Source organism: Carcharhinus amblyrhynchos, chromosome 1 (genome assembly GCF_965287045.1).
Source record: "Carcharhinus amblyrhynchos chromosome 1, sCarAmb.v2.hapA, whole genome shotgun sequence".
In the NCBI taxonomy this organism is placed as follows: domain Eukaryota; kingdom Metazoa; phylum Chordata; class Chondrichthyes; order Carcharhiniformes; family Carcharhinidae; genus Carcharhinus; species Carcharhinus amblyrhynchos.
In genome coordinates this window covers 102,950,284-102,973,555 of record NC_137324.1, presented here as the reverse complement: position 1 = coordinate 102,973,555, position 23,272 = coordinate 102,950,284, and the positions used below count along the sequence as shown (strand labels likewise).

At 39.8% G+C, this 23,272-nt stretch overlaps 1 protein-coding gene across 8 annotated transcripts in view; it reads right to left on the bottom strand.

Moving 5' to 3' along the window:
* Positions 1–23,272, bottom strand: part of LOC145343552 (prominin-1-A-like) — a 214,943-nt gene that overhangs the window by 77,408 nt on the left and 114,263 nt on the right. For all 8 annotated transcript variants that reach the window (XM_080189811.1, XM_080189804.1, XM_080189813.1 and 5 more), the window contains 5 exons: positions 15,554–15,674; positions 15,386–15,449; positions 11,600–11,689; positions 1,281–1,498; positions 624–698 (listed from right to left, as the gene is read on the bottom strand). In XM_080189811.1, the coding sequence (XP_080045937.1) occupies positions 624–698; positions 1,281–1,498; positions 11,600–11,689; positions 15,386–15,449; positions 15,554–15,674 (568 nt within the window). The remainder of the gene's footprint in view (positions 1–623; positions 699–1,280; positions 1,499–11,599; positions 11,690–15,385; positions 15,450–15,553; positions 15,675–23,272) is intronic.

Sequence of the window (23,272 nt, the reverse complement as noted above, 5' to 3'; positions counted from 1 at the left end):
TTATATTGGTTATTTGAATATTTCACTTCACAACTTCTTTTTCAGTCTTAATTCATCCAGTTTTACTTTTGAAGGACAGTTTAACTGCCTTTAATGAGACTTCAAACTCATACTTAGTTTTGCATGTAAGAAGCAGCTGCATATTACGTATATAAAACACAAGGCGTGGACCAAGATCTTAGCTGTCAGTACCAGCAGATTTCAACATTAGCCTAACTGTCCTTCACTAACCCTGGCTCACTACCCATTACTTTTACATTTCCTTCACTATTTTCCGACAGACTTTTGCCTCTACCAATTGGTTTCCAAGTTCAAACGTAGCAAATTTCCTTGAAGAAACTGAAGGTCACCTGAAGGGACTGTTATTAGTCTCGACAACCAACAAAACACAGCCAAGTAATGCATAATCTTTGGGTTTATCTTCAGTACGTTAAGCGTGGTTCAAAAACAAGGACCAAATAAATCCCAGGATGTATCACGCAGATTACAAGTTTCAATATTATACTAACAATCAGAATTTAGTAAACATAACATTAGCGGCACAACAACTTGGAGAACTCAAGAGGTGACATCAAAGCTTAGCTGGCATTTTAAAAGTCCCAAAAGAAAAGAGCATTGTTTACCTTCTGAATCAAGTCTTCAAAGTCGGTACTCAGCACATCATTTACTTCTGCAAGTTCAGAATCGACACCTGGTAGCTGAAGAATTAAAAAAAACACTTTCAGGTGTTTTAAAAAGCCTAGATTCCACAGTTCTAATGACAGCAAAACTGTCAGCATTGCAACCATGAACCTGACAACTGCTTCTGGTCTTTGCACATACATTTTCTGGATTTTTGTCACTAATGTAAGTGATATTCAATATTATTTTGACTCCAGGATCAGCTCAAGGCGTTTTAACTTCCAGCAATAATGTCAGTGGGTACTACTGGAAGCCATTTGCCTTGAGCTGATTCTGGAGTCAAAATAATGCTGGCAAAGGTAAATCCAGGCCACAAAGATCGAGCAATCTTTACGGATAGTTTTCTTTGAGATCAGCAAGAAGTACGCTGCTTTGTTGCTGACCACAACATTCGGCACAATGATCATTTGACAATTAGAAAATTCACCAAGTAAAATGCTTAAGAGAAAGGAATTGAGCATATTTCACAGTTATAAGAGCAAAATACTGCAGATGCTGGAAATCCAAAATAAAAACAGAAAATGCTGGATAAACTCAGCAGGTCTGATAGCATATATAGGTCAGGAATGAAAACCTACTTAAAAATAAAAATGTCTTACTTGACTGAAGTTTGCATTTATATTGAGAGAATCCAGTGAATCCCTTATGGCATCACAATATGCAACAGCATTAGGTACTCTGCATGCTGCATCATTCAATGTGTTGCTGAGACTTGTTCGTATATCAGTCAAGTTTGCCTGAAGTTTGCTTGTTGCAGTGTCTAAAGTTTGATGCGAGGTAGACACCTTCTCTAAAACTTCTTTGGTTTTGTTGATAGCTGCAGAAAGATAGAGTTGAACAAAAATTATCCTACTTATTAGCCAATGTAACATTTACCTTGGATGTCAGATGGCTGGACAGAACCCACCATATTTCAGCTTTTCATTCTGCAAATCCTTCTCGGGTAGAAAATTAATATTTAGACTCTACCTGAAGTTATTTTGAAAAATTGGAAATTAATTTTGTACTGTACATATGCACCCTGGTTTAAGACTATAGACAGAATCTTGAGCCTGTACTCTCCATCCACGGGATCGGTGATGGGGGCTCAAGATCAGGCAAAATTTGGAAATCGTGAATCTCGCCATATTGGACACGAACTTGATTGTTTATTTAAGTGTTGTTATACATTGTATTACATTTAAATAAATTTAAATGTAATCAAACTCCTCCCTCCCTCACCAGATTGTCCCCTCCCATGAGATTTTCATGCCTCACTGAATTGAAGCTCACAAGAGTCACCCAGACGTGACCCTGTCGAGGGATCCCTCTGGGGCGCAGAGGTCAGTACAGATCCCAGTGAAGAGGGACTTGGCCAGGCAATGCCCCCTTACCGGTCCGGTCCGAGCTGTGCCGGGGGCAGGCCCTAGAGAGGATCTCACATGCAGGGTCTCATTTTTTTTTTTGGAGGAGGTAGAGAGGGGTCCCAGTCTCTGTGAAGCTGGTTCCTGGCTCAAAGAGTCCTGCTTTGCCAGAATGATGGCACAAGCCACGTCCAGTTTTTTTGTTTCAGATACAGAGACAAGATTTGGAGAAAAAACACAAAGACAAGTGGAGTTGGAGACTTCCAAACCAGTTTTCTCATCAGAATTGACACTTTGCCAAATTCTCAGAAAATTCCACCTAAATTATTAATATCATCCCTTTCTGACTGCCTCAATTCATCTGCTATACCTAGTTTAACCTCTAGGCTTCCACCCATTCCTACTTTAACCTCTAGGCTTGCTGAGTAAAATGTTCTTCTGGCCAACCTCCTATTTTCCACCCTCTAAATTGTAAACCCCATCCAAAACCATGTTGCTCATATCACACTTCAGGAACACCTTGATTATAAAATTATCATTCTCTTTTTAAAATCCTTCACTGGCCTTGCCCCTTTTTGTAACCTCCACCAGCCCAGAATGCTCAAAGATACCTGTACTCTTCCAGTTTTGTTGTCTTGCATATCTTGGGTTTTAATGATTCCAAGACAGTCAATTATGCCTTTAGTTGACTAGGGCCTAAGCTATGGAAATCCTGTTGCCTCTCTTTCTTTAAGGCATTCCTTAAAACTTACTTCTACAATTAAGCCTTTGGTCATCCAACTCCATCATTTAGTAATGTAACTTGGGATTGAGTTGTTTGAAACGCTCCTGTGAAGTGCTTCCAGATGGCTGGTGGTGAGATGTTCTGGTCCTGTCACTGTCAAAAGGATTTTCCTACTCTCTGCTGCCAGGGAACCCATGGCAAACAGTCACCATCGATGGGACCAGAAGATCCCATCAACAGGAAGAACTGGAAAATCCCACCCTCTATATCAATGCAAGTTGCTGTTATAATGCTATAAGTGGCAAGGTGGAACTGCTATCTTTTACATAGATCACTACTGACTGCAGGCTTCTCTCTTGGCACAATCAATTCTCAGAGGGTTTTGCACCACTACCATTCCAGTGCATTCCTCTGGGCTTCTACTCAAATCCTTGCAATACTGCATCTACTTTTGAGGAATGGTCATTTTACAAAGGATTGCCTCAGATATAGTGGCTAGAATTTTACCATCCTACCCGCCATGGGAATTGGAGTGAGCAAGTGGCAAACAATGGAAAGGTCCGTTGACCTTCGGTGGGATTTTATGGTTTTGGGATGAGTAAGGTCGTAAAATCCTGCTTAGTATCTTAATACCTTAAGTAAAGAAAGGAAACTATAATCTACTTCAATGAAATATATATAACAATGTGCAGTAATGACAGTAACTGCATCACCGCTCAGCTTGCTCATTGATACAAACTGCAAATCATTTGGCTAAAGTCTGTGCAAAATCCAGGTGAAAGTGGGCTCCTAAAAATCCAGCAACACAGATTCCAATAGGATACACCAGAATTATAGGGAGTGGGATAGCTTGATCTTGGGATTGGACATAGAACACTACAGCACAGTACAGGCCCTTCGGCCCTCAATGTTGTGTGGAGCTATGTTCTAGAACACAATTAAAATCTACCATCCCTGCACAAATCCTATTTTTCCACAGATACTGCTGTTGCTTAAGCAGTAATTTTAGCAAATGGTCCAAAATATTGAGGGCAAGGGCCATGCAGTCAAAATACAGAATTCACATATCCTAAATGACATTCATGTTGTTCCATTGCCTTGCATAAAAATGGGTGGAATTAATCCACTCCATTAGTGAAAAACATGGTGACTGGGGCCAGCTAATGGTAGGAAAAGCCCTGGGTGGAATTCTCCCAAGCACCCCCCAGCATCTGGAAAATATGGCAGGTGGGCCGGTTTCACTCCACTGTGACTTCCGCTGATGCTCACCATGGCGGATCAAAAACCTACCTGGGGACAGCGTAAATCTCTTTTGTATCAGTTATGGCAATGCTGGAGGGAAAATATGCCACACTCATACAACATGGCTGGAGTTGTCAAGACTCATCTGAATAATGTCTGGTCGTGTTCGCCCACTCACACTAACACTCCGAAGTTCAGGATGGAGGCTGTCCACAACTCTGCATCCTGGAACATCAAAGAAGTGAATCGGAGGAACATCTGGAGGTGGACCTTCCCTATTTGATACCTGGAGGGGGTCCATCTTCCTACCTTACAGTGCTCCTGGAGATCTACCTTCATTTTCAGCTGGTCCATCTTCTTCCTTCAACAGTGGTTTAGTGATGTCAGGCACATTTTTAATATGGCATCCAGACACACAGGCAGAGTATATAGTATGCAGGCCTGCCCTATCACTGAATATAGCATAAAATCCCAGGTGCGTAATGAGGTTGGGGCTAGAAGATTTGACACGCTTTTCTGCCAGCAACCAGAACAGGAAGCACTCCATGTTCCCATCCCTGCCAGGGCACTCACTCCATGTCAGGTAGCTGGGAAATCCTTTGTGATCAAGGCAAGAAAAGGCCAATATGAGAAACTTGCATGCTTGCCAACTCAGTTGGGTTGGCGGAGGGAGGGAGTGGGTGGTGGTGATGTCTGGTGATGTTCTTGGAGCACTACCAGCAGCAGCTACCATCCCTGGTTGCGCAGACAGCAACAGAAAGCTATCAATCTGATTGACCAGCTGCTTACAGGTAGGAAAGGTTTCTGGTGCCAGGGCCCTGAACACAAGAATATGACAGCCCAGTGCTGGCCAGTCAGGGGACACCAGTTTCCCACCAGTTCTCCAACTAGAGGGCAGAACCCATGCTGGAACAATAAATCCAGCCCTGTATCTCAATCTCTTTAGCAACAGTGTAAAGACTTCTTCAGATAGATTGGTGCATCTGTTTACATGTAATATTTATGTGTTTCAATATGTAAACACATAGGTACATGCTACTTTTTCACAGTTATCATAGAAGCCCTACAATCCAGAAAGAGGCCATTCAGCCCATCAAGTCAGCAGTGACCACAATCCCACCCAGGCCCTACCCCATATGCCTATTTACTGCTAATCTCTCTAATCGACACATCTCAGGGCACTTATGGGCCATTTTTAGCAGGGCCAATCAACCTAACCTGCACATCTTTGGACTGCAGGAGAAAACTGGAGCGCTCAGAGGAAACCCACAGACGCGAGGAGAATATGCAAACTCCACACAGACAGTGGCCAATGCCAGGAATCGAAGCCAGGTCTCTGGTGCTGTGAAGCAGCAGTGTTAACCACTGTGCTACCATGCCACCCATGGCATGGAGGCTGCAATTTGCAGCATGTCACCACTGATTTGGATGGAAGATGGGAGCAAGTTATTTTGGTGCTCCCATCTCATTTCCATATTTGTAGCACGGCCCCAGGCAAATATCGTGTTCATCTGTTAACAATGCAGGTGGCCTTTGTGCACTGCAAGAAAGCCATGGTTTCCAGCAGGCCTTCCCTTTTTAAAAGTACAGTGCTATATAAGGAAAGCTGGACTAAAGGAGTGAAGGCTCCTGGATAATGGCTGTGGAAAACTCAGACTGAAGGGAGATATTACAATGCACAAGAGAGGGGGTCCTCTCAGTGAATCTGTAACACTTTCCAGGGGGCATTGAAGATCCAATTTAAGATCAAGAAAGACACCAGACCTCTGCGAGGAGACCAGAAGCCTTTGAGCCCCACTCAAAGGAACAGAGACAAGTGGCAAGGACAAGTAATGCCCAGAATGCCACTCCGACAAGTTTCATGAAGTGTTTAATTTCCTCACTTGGGTGGTCAAAGCTAGTGGACACATTGGCCAATTGTATCTCAGATCTACAACCACCCACTTTTCATTTTAAGCACCATACCCTATCAATGATCCAGCAGCAGACCCTGGCTCACAGGACTTACCCTCACATCCTAATTCTAGAATCACCTATACACACATCACAATTATGACAGCAATATTCACATCTTTCCAAGCCTCCACAAATCTACAGATATCACATGACTATAACACAGCCACTGAAAATCTGCCTTCAGAGAGGGTGGCTCATAATAGGAGAGAAAGAATGGACCAATACACATCAGCAGCATGAAGGAGATGAAATAAATGAAGAAGACAGTGCCACAAGGCTTTGCCAAGGCTACAGAGGAAGATAGTAAGTTAATAACTTATGCACCTCGTTACACAGTCATCATCCTCATAAAAGCTGTTAAATGGAAACTGTGGAGCCCCAACTGTCCTTACCAGACCAACTTCTCTCCTCCCTCTTATGCTATTGAGCTTCAGATAGTCCAGAACAGACACCTGGTCAGCTTTCAAAGCACCCTAAGAATGAGTAATAATATTTCCATGGCAGTGTACAGGAGGCACACAATGTGATATCCACAGCTACCAGCTCAGATACTGGTACTGCATGAACTTTAGTGGTAAGTTAAGAATTAGGATCAGGGATGTGGTGAACAGAGGGCAAGAATGGGCTGCAGCCTGGCCAAGCAGATAGGACAGCTCGTGTGCAGACTCCCTCGAGGTCATAGATGAGTTCTGCTGCAGGGGGCTCAGATGAAGATCTTGAAAAAGAGTGTCTACTTGCTGGAAATGAACGCAAGAAGATTCTAGCTACAATGTAACACAAGGCATCAAAGCGTGGAGGCCAATATTTCCACCACAGAAATGGTGAGCAACACCATGGCAGCTCTGGCAGACCAACGGAGCACCTCTGGGAGAGACCCCCTTGCACTGGGAACTTGGATGGAAGTCTATAGTTGCTGCCATGCAGGCTGTAACTGCTGCCATCATGACTATGTTCAAGAATTAATTTGTAATTCAGCTACATACCATGATCAAGTAATCAAAGTATATCAATTAACCTAATGTGATAAGTTTGCTTAAACGTAGTCAACATGTGAGACACTGATTTCACACTATGGAAGCCTCTGTCGGTATCCTTACTTTACAAGTGGAAAACACCACATAGTCCTAGCCCTGTACAAGTCCTGTGAGGTCAATCATGGGTGAACAGATTGAAGTATGGAACTCCTTGGCCATTAACACTTAAGAGTTATATTTGAACCAAAAGGCCCTATTGTAAGAAGACAATTGTTGAGTTAAGAGTTTTTCAACCTTCAGCCTCGTATCTTAAATTGTTTTAACCTTTTATCTCAGAGTGCCTTAAAGACTAACAGTCCCTATTGAAGCATGAAACAGGACAACATTACTGTGGGTTTTGTAACTTTGGAATTATGTTCTATAATAGCAACATTTCACTGCCCATTGTTTCTCTCCACCCAATATCTTGATTTTCAGTTGCTCAACTGTACTTTTTTTGCTATGATGGCAATGAATATTCTGATCAGGGCAATTATTAGTTCCAACACAACTTTCATTATTTACCACACATATTGTAATTGATTTTCTAGAAGCTGTTAGCTAGTAGTCAGCATACCCAACAACTTGTGTTAGTACCTTTAAAATGTCACAAGGTGCTTCACAGGAGTGTTATAAACCAAAAATTAACATCGAGACAAACAAGTAGATATTAGGGCTGGGTGCCAAATTTTCCCAGCCTAGAACAGGTGGTCAAAAGAGGTCTTTTTTCCTTAAGGAACACCTTAAAGGATGAGAGGGGTATTAAGATGGTAGAGTTTTGTGATCAAATTCCATTTAGGGCCAAGGCAGCTAAAGGCAAAACCTGTATTAATAAGAACATAAGAAATAGGAGCAGGAGTAGGCCATCTAGCCCTTCGAGCCTGCCCCGCCATTCAATAAGATCATGGCTGATCTGTTGTGGCTCAGTTCCACTTTCCCGCCCTCTCCCCATAACCCTTAATCCCCTCTCTTATCAAGAGCCCATCAACCCGCTTCTTAAAAATATTTAGCGAGGCAGCCTCCACCACTTCAACGGGCAGAGAATTCCAGAGATTCACCACCCTTTGAGTGAAGAAGTTCCTCCTCAACTCTGTTCTAAACCGCCTCCCCTTTATCTTGAGGCTGTGCCCCCTAGTCCTACTGTCTTTTTTGAGCGGGAAGCGTCTCTCCACCTCTATCCTATCCATCCCATTCATCATCTTATACGTCTCAATGAGATCTCCCCTCATTCTTCTAAACTCTAACGAGTACAAGCCTAGTTTATTCAGCCTCTCCTCATAGCTCAATCCCCTCAACTCCGGTATCAGCCTAGTAAACCTCCTCTGCACTCCCTCCAGGGCCAAAATATCCTTGCGCAGGTGCGGCGCCCAAAACTGCACACAGTACTCGAAGTGATGCACACAAGTTCAGGGTTGGACAAACGCAGGATATTGAGGGGGTTACAGGGTGGACAAAAGTTGTAGCTGCAAGGCCATTTGAAAATAAAGCTGAACATTTTAAAATTAAGCCTGCTGAATAAGATTTGCTGAAAATTAAGATTACAGAGCTTTGGATAACCTCAGATTGGTGGTGAGATATGAGGCTACCCAGGAGACCACTGAGTAAGGAGGCAACAAATGCATCAAAAGAATGAGGTGGGTAGCAGCAGGGCTGAGGCAAAGGCAGGCTTAGACAACATTATCTAGGTGGAAGTAGGCCTTCTTTGTGATGGAGAGGAAATAATATCTGAAGCTCAGCTCAGGGTTAAATAGGACATTGAGGTGAAAACTATCCAAGACTGTCATCAGGAGGGAGATGCAATCACTGGTTAGGGTACAACATTTGTGGCAGAAGCTAAAAACAATGTCCTTGGGCTTTCCAATATTAAACTCTGGGAAATTTAAGCTCATTCATACACCATTTCAATATTATCCTGACCAACTTGAAGAATGGGAGGAAAGAGTGACATTGATTGAAGAAATGCCAGATCTGGCTTCAAAGCGAGGGCAAAGAGTCGGGTATTTTAGCTTTTTTGTTTGATAATTTGCCCTGTGCATGAGCTGCATTTTGCAAACCATTAAAAAACTACAAAAGTTGCTATTTTTTCTGGATTACGTATTTATTCCAAATTAGGTAATCTTCAAATAATAACAATGTTCCCAATTAAACATTTTAAAGATCTATTTTAAGAGGCAGTTGTGTGTTTTGTGGTTGTTGTGTCAGATGCTACAGAAATTTGTACTAATTCCAGGGAAATAAACTATAATGCAGTATTGAATCTTCATCTCTAGAGGGCCCTCTATTTGCACTCCCTCAACATGAAACTTTTAGCTACAACATAATAGGACAAAATAAAACTTGTTTCAGGACTGAGCTTCTGGATAGTATCTCTCAAGTATCTTTTATGTATCTTTCAGTTATAAGGAACTGAATACAATTCTATTTAGTTTCATCTGCCTTGTAATTGGCTTGTCCTGAATTTTTATTATTTTTAAACCTTTGGAGAACCATTTTTTAATAGTGATAATTATTCAACATTCAAAACAGTTGATACAAATAAGAACAATCTTTACAATAGCTTTAGAAAGCATGTTTTGCAAACTAAACTGGAAATCTCAATGATGGATTTTGTGCAGACAAATAATTTCCAAGAAGATGATTTAAATATATTTCTAGACAAGGGGTAAAATCCAAGGCAAAGTTGACTACAACAATTAAGTACGGATTCAAACCAACAGACAGAAAACAAAAGACCAAAAACACACAAATGCACAAGACTTCACATATTTGAAGTAGACGTTACCTTTGATGGCCCTTTCCACTGTGACTTCAAGGCAAGAAAAAAAAACGAAGCAAAGAAAGATAACAACGGAAAACAACAGAGTAACAGCAGGAATAGGGTTCATTTGTGCCCAGGAGTTTTTGGCTGTCCCAGATTTTCCAGCCAATTTTGCACTCCAAACACTATGATTTAGTTTTAGTAAACACAGTAAGAAGTCTCACAACACCAGGTTAAAGTCCAACCAATTTATTTGATAGTAAACTCACAAGCTTTCGGGGTTTGCCCCTTCATCAGGTGAATGGAGAGTTCTGGCCTCAGACAGAGCATATAACGGCACACCTGTTATATTCTCTGTCTGAGGCCAAAACACTCTATTCACCCAATGAAGGGGCAAACCCTGAAAGCTTGAAAGTTTACTATCGAATAAATTGGTTGGACTTTAACCTGGTGTTTTGAGACTTCTTATTGTGTTCACCCCAGTCCAACGCCAGCATCTCCACATCATTAGTTTTGGTAAGCCAAGCAATATTAGTGCCTAAAAAAACTGGAGAAAAGCATATCCTTATATTCCTGTTGGGTGTGATCCTGGCCCATTTAGACCAGCAAAATCCTAGGTTTTGTTTTAGGTCTGCCCAGAGAAGCTAATCCCAGACAAAACATCAAATCAGTTGGCAATTTCTTCACTGATCAATCTCAATTGGAGAATGTATACATTGAGCAAGGGCTGGCTTGTCGTCTACTGCAACATTCACCTGACCTGCTCCATGTTTTGATAGATTGATAGTACACACCCTCTTTGAAAGAATGACAAGTTGAGTTTGCTATTTAAGCTTAATGCTAGTTGTGCAACACTACAGCAGTACCATAAGTCACTGCCTTTAGGAGGTGGAAAAATACATTAGTGAATGACAGACATTCAGATCACAAATGTTGAAGCTAATTTTCATAGCTTCATTACAGAAATTTTGGTTCTAAGTTTTCAGCAAAGGTCACTTTCCACACAAATAGAATCCTTTACAACTGTAGTTCTCTGACTGCCAGGAGTCACTGTTAGGATGCATAGGTACATTTCATTGCTGTGCATTTCATTTAAAAATGCAAGATTCATAAACTGTTACATTCATTTTTAACAAACAAAAAATAAATTTCAAGTTTTATTTTAAATGCACTTTGACTCCTTCCAAACCTCAAGTCTCCGGTGGTTCAATTGAAGACCCCTTTCTTGAATACTCATTTCTCTAACTGATGCACTACATTTGCTAGCTAATATCATGATTGTAAAATTTATTTCAATTTCCCAAAATTTACATTACTTTTTAAAACTTGGACAATCCATGGCAATTGATGGAAATAAGTGGAAAATGTATAGAAAATTAAAATATTGCTATAACATGGCTACAATATTAGATGCCTAAATCTTGCTAACTGGTTAACTTTACAAAATAACTAATTGCAGATTTAACTAAATTATAAATATGTGTCTTCCTTTTAACAAAAAGCTATCCAAAAAAATCAGTTGAATATTCATGAAACCATCTTTCCCTCCTTTTGTTCAACTTGTACTAAATGAATTGGTTTCAATCCTTCCCAATATTGTATATCCTGCAGAAATACTGATAGTGGAACAGTAAAAATAGTCTCATTCTATAGCAATTCAGTCTTGTTCCTCTTTTTCTACTTGGTTTAATAACAAGCTCTTCATGTGACTCATCTATGTTGCATTCTAGTTTCCAATTTCCTATTCCATCTGAGCACCAAATGTTCTTTGCACATTTCCAAATATGCATTTTTTTTCCCTATATTTCAACAAAACCTTTCGTAAGTCATTAACAGAAATTATAATTAGATAGAATGCTTGAACTAATTGTACACAACTCACCTCTGGCCACATCGAGGGAATCCTTAAGTGCAGGGATCACATATTTTCCAAAGCGTTCCTTAACTTTGCCACCAAGTATAGTCCCAACATCTGCAAGAGGAAAAGTTGCATCATTCTGCTTAGAAAAATGCAATTATACTCAACTTTTGAGATTATCTGTGAATCTGAAAATGTTAAAGACTACAGATGCTTGCCATTTATTTCTCAAATGCGTAACAGAAATTCCCTTGCCAAGTCATATATTGTACAAGAAATTCCTGATTTATAATATGTGGCAGACGTGGAAAATGCATGACTCAGTGAAAACATTGGTAGAGTTACAGAGCAATACAGCACAGAACAGGCCCTTCTGCCCAACCTTTCCATTCCGACAATGGTGCCCTCCCAGTTAGTCCCAATTGCACACGTTTGGCACGCAACCCTCTCATCATTTCCCATCCACGTACTTATCCAAATGCTTCTTAAATGTTGCTATGGTATCTGCCTCAACCACTTTCTTTGGTAGCTCATTCCATATATCACCATCCTCTGCATGAAGAAGTTGCCCCTCAGGTACTTTTTAAATCTTTCTCCTCTCACAAACCAATGCCCTCTAGTTTTCGATTCCACTTCCCTGGGAAAAAGACTGTGCATTCATTCTAACTGTGCCCCTCATGATTTTATACACCTCAATATGGTCACCTCTCATTCTCCCAACTTCCAAGGAATAATCTCCTAGCCTCACCAACCTCTCCCTGTAATTCAGGCCCACTAATCCTGGCAATATCCTCATATGTCTTTTGTATACTTTCCAGTTTATCAATGTCTTTCCTCTAACAGGGTGACCAAAGATTGTAAATCTTTTAACTTATAATCTCAACCGATGCACCCACCTTGGCAGGGAAATTCCTGGCCTACATGTCAGTATTTTATCAGTATATCCAAACTCTTACCTTGCCAAAGCCTCAATTCTTCTTCCCCTAAAAGTCTGCCTTTAGGGTATCTGTTTCCATAAAATTTCACAATCCATCCTAGCTGCCTTTTTAAAAATCTTAATCTTCACTGTCAGAAAATTGGATCACAAACCTAATATAAATGCATAAATGTTTTGTACTTTCCAAGACAGTTCAATGAAGTGTCAATTTTCAGTCTGCAGGGAAACAATTCAAGTGCCAGTTCATTAGTATTTTAAGACAATCACCTGAATGAATTTAAAACTTCAAAATTAAATGCAACTCTTCTTTCCTTAAAAATACAATGCAGAGTCTACCAAAGAAATTCAGGCTAGAGTAACAAGGATCATGGCATTATGAACTCACTTAAAAGAATATGGAGTGGCCACATGATCTCATTTATAATGAAAATTCATACTCTAAGGGCCCTTATGTGACCGGTGACAATGTATGGCTGCGAAAGATGGACCATCAAAAAGAATGACATGATTCAAATATGAAATAAAAGGATGATTACGAGAAAGCTGGTGCAAAGAGAAATTTGTTTGAGGCAATAATTAAGAAAGCTCTCACATTTTTGGAACCATGATGCAAGCATAAGAGGAGTGTTTGGAAGAGGAGGCAATGCCATGCAAAACCCTGGAAAATGTGCACAAGATGGATCCAAGATGGCATGAATGGATAATATCACAACATGTGCTGGCCTTTCATTGGGACAGGCAGAGAGGGCAGGACAAAACAGAAATCAGTGGAGAAAGATTGGCCATAATGTGGCAACCCTCAGAACAGGGATGAAAGAAAGATAAAATTTTAAAAATAGTCAAAGACACAAAACAAGTCACTTTTAAATCTCAAAATGACTTCACCAAAAACTAACTGAACTGAAAATTATACTTTTGATTGGAGGATTTTAAATTTAGATTAGTTTAACTTGGCACCAAGTAAGGGCATGTAGATGATCACACTATGATTATTTGTCAGGGTTATGATATGGGAATTAACAAGTGAACACTAATCAAAATGGTAGCTAAGGAAGGGCGGGCTGTTAAACCAACAATATTGATCACCGACATGAAAAAGTGTAGCAAATTTATTTACTATTGCTTAAAGCTTTATTGTTTAGGTCCTATTAGTACATTTGCGCTTAACTGCTGTTGTGTATGTGCACCTGTCATACACAAGTACATGATGGATCTATTCTTAAAAAGGTTGATTTCTTTGAGAGGCTTTTTAAAAATTAATTTATGGAATGTGGGCTTTGTTGACAAGGTTGGTACTTGTTGCCTGTCCCAAATTCCCCATAAAATGCAAGTGAGGAGCTTGCCAAGCTAGGCTACTACTATATCCATGATGCTGAGGATGAATTCATTTTTAATAAACACCCTGACCTCAAACTGAAATTAGGAATATTACCATTAGGGTATGAGAATCCTTAAGACTTTCGTAAGTAATGTAATAGATATGGGCGTGGTAGCAGAGGAAAGCTATGTGTTATAAATAGACCAGACAAGGATAGCATATTTCCTCCCCTAAAGGGCATTAGGGAATCAATTGGGTTCTTTTTTAAGATACTTTTGGCATTTCACCTACTTTTCAGAATTCCAGATTTAACTAACTGAATTTCCCAGCTGCTGTGTTGAGATCTGAACTCGTGACTCTGGAATTATTAATCAAGATCTCTGGATTATTAGTCCAGTTGCAGAATAGCTATGCTATTGTACCTCTAGCTATATATATTATTTCACGAACTTAGTAATCATTTCCGAGTTTGGAAACGTGGGTCTGAAGTTCTCTTTCTCTACCGTTTGTCCTCATGCAAAAGTAACAAAATCATGCAAGTTTTCAGGGAAGTTACAAAGATAACTCTTGTTTCATGTGAATCAAGTAGGCTATTTCAAGTTCTATAGGAAAGAGGCATAGAAATTGAGAATAGAGCGATCTATTGATGAGTGTCTTTTCATATGTGGTTCCTAAAGTTACTCAATGTCCTGATTATGCAACACATTGCCTTCAGTAAAAGAAATAGTCCTGCTCTGAAATATGATCATGAAATATTTCAACAGGCCCTTAAATATCCTTCAGGTGTTTTTCCTAACATGAAACAATAAAACTGGGTCATTTCCTAAAAATGATGGATCTGTTACAAAATAAGGGTCTAAGTTGTAATGTCAGATGATTTGAAATAAAATACTGATAGTAACCACAAAACAGAAAACTCAAATAATCCCAAGATAATCTTATTTTATGAGTAAAGTCCTTTGCAAGGCAATGTGTGTGTGTTTAAAAAAAAATACCTCCAGAAAATGCTGGGAAATCTTAGCAGGTCTGAGTGCATCTGTAGAGAGAGAACAGAGCTAATATTTGAAGTCTGGGTGACTCTTTGTCAGAGCTCCAGTTATCCAAACTTGAAACAGCTTTGTTCTCCAGAGATATTGTGAGGCCTGCTGAGATTTTCCAGCATTTTCTGTTTTTGTTTCAGATTCCAGCAACTACAATAATTTGGTTTTATATTATCTCAAATTATGTTTCTCTCCTTCAGTTTAAGGAACTTGTACTTCAACACATTACACATCTTTAAATAGGGCAAGTAATGCACAAATTAGATTTGTTGAAATAAATCCAGATCACACAAGCCTGTCAAAATTATGTAACCAAAAATAAATCGGTGCTGGCAATTGCATCAATTATAACAAACTATTGGAAAGAACAAAAGGTTTTCTTTGTAAGTAATATGCCAACTCCCTTTGAGGGAATCTTGCCATATTACCAACATTTCAGGCATGATAAAGGACTGAGATGCATTGTGTTCCATAAAGCAGAAGGTTATGTGAAGCAGAAATAAAATATTACTTACTGTTAATATCAGAAAGTGCTTTGTTCTTAGCAATGCCATATTTCTGTGTGATGTAATTCAATTGCTGGAATAAAAACAGTTACTTGTTATTGTGCAAATTACATCTCATCAAATTTGTGAAGTCTTCATTTTGCACATATAGAAATATAGAACTGAAATCTTCCTTACTGTTGGTGTATATTTGAGCAGAGCATGTAGGTCTTGGAAGTTGCTGTTCACCACCTTCTTAGCTCCTTTAATTTGGTTGGTGAGGTTTTGGTTAGCGGCAAACATACAGAGTGTTCCAGCCCTGTTTTTTGTTGTTTAAAAGAAAAGTTACTGAAAAGAGAAGCAACAACTTAAGTGCTCTTAAACAAGATTATTGTGCAAAATCAATAATAAGTCACTTATCTGACAACTATTTGATACAATGCATTAATTAAACTAAATTGGTGGAAGATGATAGATTTTGAATTTTACCAACATGGATCATAATAACAAAAGAAAAATGTAACTGCTGAACCAAGTATCCTTTTACATTTCTATTATTGGGACCCTCAAAATTTACTCATTTTAAACACACTCCCTCCCCCCACCCCCCCATGAGCATTCTGAAAATCAGAAAATTAAATCTCAATTATATACAATAACTTAAAATCATCTTAAAATATGGTAAATCAGAGAAATTCCAAGGAAGAAGAGCAATTACTCTCAAAACATTGGTACTATTTGTTACCATGAAATGAAGTAACCAGTTCCATGAAGGGTTACCAAAACTTGTTGGGGGAGAGATGGTTGAGGGGAGACAATGGCAAAAGGGGATGGTGTATTCACACACCTCACCTCCACCAGCCCCCCCCCCCCCCCACACCTCTGCCTAAGAAGTAAAGAAGTTCACCCTGCAACATTAACGCTCCATAAGCAGTGATAAAAAGTGTGGGACTATTGTCCGTCATTGGGAAGAAGTCCCACCTTCTGGAGCTGCCAGCCAATCTGATTGGGCAGCAACTCCTGTAATTGTGGCAGTATCAGAGTTCAATTCTGGGCATTGCCAATACTACATGCCTAGGTTGAAAGCCCTAATGGATTTAGGCCTTGGTTAAGTCAGGGGGCTTTGGGGCAGGGAGGGATCAGGCACCTTGGAAGGTGCGGGTGAATGAAGGTGTGGGCTTTTGCAGTTTCAGCATGGAGGGAGTGTCTATGCTCAGAATGCCCTTAATTCACAAAGGGCATTCCCCAAAGACAGTACACCTTCCTGTCCCCGCCGCCACCGACCACCACCCCCCACCCCCGTCCCATCACCTCATTTTAAACATTTGTTAGAAGAATCCTGTGAGGGGCATAAATTTCAGCCCACTGTTTCTATAAACTACTACAACCACACCAGACACTGAATGTAAACCCAAATGACCAACAGGGTGATGGAAGACAATTAATGCTCCCCCTCGCACAAATTTTTTTTATTTCAGCAAGAAAGCCTTTGAAGTTGCACAAATTATTTTTTTATCAGGGAGATCAAGCTATTTCATCTATTTTAGTCATGTACTAAAAAGAAACTTTTTATAATGTCCAGAACAGTAGTTAGATTTTACAATAAAGCAGTGCAAAACAGAGTTCAGAGAAATATAATTACTATTTTTAATACAACTGTATAAAAAAACTATTGTATTTTTAATACATTACATTTCTCCAACAGTATAATTTTCACGCATTGAATGAACTAATTTAATTTCAATTCCAGTGGGCTGCACATTTGCAGCAATGGACACACTTAGAAATAGAAGTAGGCTACATGTTATTAATGTATTTTACAGGTTTTACAATGCCCAGTAAAAGCTACAAGGATTTAGATTGTTATGAATCAATACACAAAATAGGTAGCATTTAAATGTCTTTTATTCAGATATTTTTTGTTAAAATGTTGGTACACCTCTCTAAACATTTAAATATAAATACTCACTTTTTAATCTCGAGAATGATATTTCTTCCTCTTTCCCCACCCTTCCAAAGACAAATGCCTTCTGTTTCTCACATGGCACAGGAGTCTTATGTTATATTCCTTTGCTGATTGTCCCTTTAAGGGCAACACAGCAGAAAAGGGTCACCTGGCTTGGGTGACCAATTAGAACTCAGTAGGTAATCACCCCAGCAAGTGGTGTCTTCTTTGACAGCAGACATGTAGAGAGCAAGTAGAAGCCAGAAGGATGCTGAACAATTCTTATTAATAAACTCTTTAATTAAGTGACCTGGGCCTCAGCACCTTCCTCTGCGACTGGATCCTGAACTTCCTAACTCTCAGACCACAATCAGTAAGGACAGGCGACACCACCATCCTCAACACTGCTGCTCCACAAGGCTGCGTTCTCAGCCCCCTACTATACTCCTTATAAACCTATGACTGTGCAGCCAAATTTCCCTCCAATCGATTTTCAAGTTTCCTGATGACACTACCATAGTGGGTCAGATCGCAAACAATGACAAGACAGAATACAGGAATGAGAGAGAGAATCTGGTGAATTGGTGTGGCAACAATAATCTCTCCCTCAATATCAACAAAACGAAGGAGATGGTCATCAACTCAGGAAGCGCAAGGAGAACATGCCCCTGTCTGAATCAATGAGATGAAGTAGAAAGGCTCAAGAGCTTCTAGTTGTTAGATGTCCACATCACCAACAACCTGTCCTGGTCCCCCCATGCTGACACTATAGCTAAGAAAGTCCACCAACGCCTCTACTTTCTCAGAAGGCTAAGAAAATTTGGCATGTCAGCTATAACTCTCACCAACTTTTGTAGGTGCACCACAGAAAGCATTCTTTTTGGTTGTATCACAGCTGCGTATGGCTCTTGCTCTGCTCAAGATGGCAAGGAACTAGAAAAGGTCATGAATGCAGCCCAATCTCTCATGCAAACCAGCCTCCCATCCATTGACTCTGTCAACACTTCCCGCTGCCTCGGCAAAGCGGGCAGCATAATTAAGGACCCTATGCACCCCAGACATTCTCTCTTCCACCTTCTTCCTTCGGGAAAAAGATACAAAAGTTGAGGTCACATACCAAATGACTCAAGAACAGCTTCTTCTCTGCTGCTGTCAGACTTTTGAATGGACTTACTTTGCATTAAGTTGATCTTTCTCTACATCCTAGCTATGACTACAACACTACATTCTGCACTCTCGTTTCCTTCTCCAATGAACAGTATGTTTTGTCTGTATAGCGTGCAAGAAACAATACTTTTTACTGTCTGTTAATACGTGACAATAATAAATCAAATCAAACCTTTGTGTTACTAATGGAGAAACTGCATCTTTGCAATTCCCCACCAAGCACCTCAGACAACATAGTTATCAATCCTACCCTAGTCATATATTACTCAATAAAATTTGAAAGTATAACCTCCTGTGTGGTACTATACGCAAACTTAGTCCAGGATACCCAGGGCAGGATTTTCCACGCTCACCCCAAAACTGGAAAATCCTGCCCGAAGCCAAAGGAACTTTGAATGGTCTGCCATTTTCTGTCATTTGGATTCTCTCACCATTTTGTTTTATAGCTACTGGCATTTGTATAGTGCAAAATGTACCAGATCAACCAATGGACTTGCATTTATTTGCAAGTGTAATATTGCCGCTCCCTTGAAACTGCCAATTTTGTCAAAACATTCTGGATACTTCAATATTAAGTCATAAGCTGAGGTGATAGGAGTAGTTTCTAAGGTTGATTGATCTGCTGTATAAGGTCTGACTATCTCTGTGGATCATCCAGTAAAAGGTTACAATATGGGTCAAATCTGAGATCGCTGGGCCTTTAGTCTTCATGATGCAGATTGTCTGTAGCACCCAGGAGAATTGATTTCATTTGCACACCAGGACTATGATTCCTACAAATGGAATTATTGACCATTGGATACACAGTAGTAGGTTTGCCATCATATTCCATGTCTATGGATACATGTCTTTGACAATTCACAAGGGTAGTACACTGGCACTTGCATCCGAGAGAACAAGTAGTTGCCAACTTTCTTGGGGCAGATCATTTTAATCTTGGCAAACTCTTCAGATAGAATAATGGCATGTATGTTTTCTACGAGACTGGCAGCGTGAAATATGTGTCACCACTCATCGTCTTGCTATGCACATCATTTTCTGGTTACTTAAAATCACAAATTTTTCTGACAAGATACTGGATAGCCATTCTTACTTCTGAAGTTACCCATTGTGTACAGACTGTTTGCATCAGCGCACGGCCCTTTGTAACTGAATCAGCCTTTGCTTTAATGCACTGCACCTGCCAATGGTCCTGTTACATGCTTTGCAGAACTGGAGAAATGTTGACTATTTCCTTGATGCCTACAGAAGGCCACATTTTCCACATAGTTTGCTGGTTTTGAGTGTTCTAGTGACTGCATCAACAGTTGCAATTGCACTTTGGACCTGCAAGTATCATCAACTTGCAAGGATCACTTCATACTTATGTCCACACTCGTACAACTCTTTGATGCTACAGTTTTGGATCTTTTGGGAATGTTTCCACGGGTGTGGACGTGATCACCAACTCAACAATTCTGTCTCCAAAATATAAAAAAAACACAGTAGATACTCTTCTCTGCATCTCTTGATGAAGTGGTCTATAGATTCTGCAGGCTGTTGTCAAAATGGCATGAACTCTAGTCAATAAATAGAGGTTTAACCTGATACAGAACCGATCTTTGAATGTAGTCCATATCTTAATCCTGACATATTCAACCAGTGTAGACCTTCATTCACAAGCCAAATCTTTATGGTTTGCTTTTCCAGTTCAAATAACTCTGAATCAAGAAACCGTAGCACAGTGTACACTGTTTAAACATTAAGTTCGGTCAGCTGCAACCTAATTCAGACTGGGGAATTTGTGGACATTTTGACAATATCCCATGGACCTTCCTTCTCCTGTCGTATCTGGGATGAGTCAGCTGTAGCCGCTTTTGCGCACTTTGAGCGTCAACCCCTTACAATCACAACCTTCTCTGCCCCAACTTATGAATTTTCGCCATCAATCCTTCCCACACCCATTTGCCTTTCGACTGAGCTAACCCTGGACTTCTCAACGTGCCATATTACTCACCATGAGGGTTCAGTCTGCTGATCAGCATTTTGTTTGGGCATAATCTCTGCACTGTGGAATCAAAGCACTGTGCAGTCACCACACTGCAATTCAACACACTCCAATGCTGCAACTCCACTGTGGTCTGAGCAGAACATAAAGGGTTGTCTCTCACTATACAGTACAATCAAAGACTGTTCATCATGTTGTACCTGTGATTAATCTCGCTGTGAGGGTAAACACTATATAATTCAGAAGGAACCACTACTGCAAACTAGGGTTGTGTGTGTCATAATGATATAAAGGCACTAAACGCTCATAAGGGATTGTGCAAATACATTGTGTCTTCATTTATTCTTTCAAGACACATTTGAACAGATATATATGGACAGAAAGCATAAGTACATTTGAACTACAGAGTTGTGATGTGTTCGGCTTTGGGCAATGTTTTTTAACCAGTTTTATTCCATGTGAACAATGATAAAGTGCACCACTTCCCTTAAAATGATGGCATGCTGCTATCCCATGAAGGCATATTACAGCAACAATCACCTTCTTAAACTATCTCAGTGCTACTTTCACCTTGCTGAGGACACAAGTAGTAATTGCCTATCCTGCTCCTGTAGCTGAAAACAAGGTATTTTGCAACATAACCCAATGTAGATGGCATTTCTGTAATATGCATTTTCAGTTTTCTTAAAAAATAGGACAGGCAATTATCTCACATTTCCAAAATAGTTTAGGCAGAATGATCACACTGCACTGCCAAGTTAAATAGGCATCATATGGGTATTGTCATTGGATCACCTGGGACAAAACTGGTTTAAAAAAAATCTACTTCACAGCCCGTACCAGTACTCTTCATGCAGTAAGTACTCAAGTAGTGAGAAATGGCTCGAGTGTCCAAGCAACCTAGAAGTTATTACCATGGTAATAACGAGGCAAAGCACAAGAAAGGCTTTCTTCTGTTTTCCCTTTCAAACAATCATGCAGGTCCATCACTCAAAGCTGCTCTACTGAGTGCCATCCATAAGCAAGGCAAAGGCTCTCAGTTCAGCACTACAATGAGGAAATTAGTAGTCTTGTTCATGGCAAATAATTGAATTTGATTCTTACTTCAAGCAATACAATTTAAAGGTATTTGCAAACCTAGCAGTAGTTTCATGCAAATGTTCAAATAAATTAAAATACTTGAGCCTGCATTTGTGTTCACCGAAAAAAATGCAGTTTACCAAATGCACAGTAGTGATAATGATAGGATATCTGAATTTATTTAAATTATCAGATATACTATAGAACTAATTTTGGCATTAATGCTAAAACAAGAATGGCAAACGCACGCACATAATTGTTCCAGAAAAATATATTAATCTTTTCTATCACAGAACAGCTTCTCTAGCTATATTTATCTTATCTTCTGAACTTACTGTTAATTTTGTACTTCTAGTTTAATGCTCACAGCATCAGCATTAAAATGAATGTTTTTGATATGTTACTGAACTTCTTTGATTAAGCAAACCAATAGTTGGATATAAATGGATGGTAACAGTGCCCACATTATTAATTCAATGACTGTCTAGTGAAGAGATTTAAATTAGGCAAATCATAATCACTTCTAAATTCTTAGAAAGACCCCTTTGTTCATGTTTTATAAAGCAAAGGAAGACTGTGTCCACAGGCTTTCAAGGTCATCTGCATTATCACAACAGAACAAAGGGTCTTTGAAGAACAGAGAGATGTAAAAGAACACAAAGGTTCTTTCATAGAAAGAATTCCCATGTATTCTGCTTTAAGCTACTATATTGTAGCAATAACTTTGCTTATTACAGAAAGCATACTTGCATCTCATGCTACTTTTGAGTTGGCGTCATGTTATTCTTTTACATGTTATCAAAGGAAACATTAAATTTGCTAAATAGTTATGCAATTACATCTTTCCCGATTTATTTAAATCAAACATGTGGCTTTCTTCTCACATTAACAGCATGAAACAATGTGCAATTTATCATCACCTCTTCCTCAACATCAGCTGCTACTGTGACACACAGAACACAATACATCTAGCTCATCATATACCAACTCCCCCATCAAAAGAAAAAAGGTTAGGAGTGATCCAAAGCTTGGTCAAAGAAGTGAATTTTAAGAATGCCTTAGATAAAAGGTGAGGTGCAGGGATGGGGGTTGGGCAAGGGAGATACGGTGTGCTGGAAAAGTTTGCGGGAATTTGGGAACATTGGAACTAGGCAGCTAATAGCAGAGTCACGAATTGAGAGATGCAAGTTGTGGGTATACCAAGAAGGCTAGAATCAAGAAGCTGGTTGGGTGTTGGTAGCCTGTTAATAACATGAGAAATATCGAAAAACAAGGATAACATCATGGGCGGACATGCACAAAAAAGTTAGAATATTAAACTCAAGACCAGAACTCCCTCTCCAACAGTACTGTGGGTCTACCTATACCACACAGGCTGCAGTGGTTCAAAAAGGCAGTTCACCACCACCTTCTCAGTGGCAATTAGGGATGAGCAATGAATGCTGGTCTAGCCAACAATGCCCACATCCCATGAATAATTTAAAAAATTAAAATCAACACAGAAGGAGAAACTCTACAAGTCAGCAAGGGCAGAATGATGGGTGAGCAGAGCTTGACATTGTGGATATAACAAGATCGAAGCATATGCAACCATCTTCAGACAGAAGTACTAAGTAGATAATTCATCTCAGCCTTCTTCCAAGGTCCCCAGCATCAGATAATTATATTCATTCCATATAATATCAGAAAAGGGCTGAAGGAAGAACATACAGCAATCCTAACATCATTCCTAGCTGTA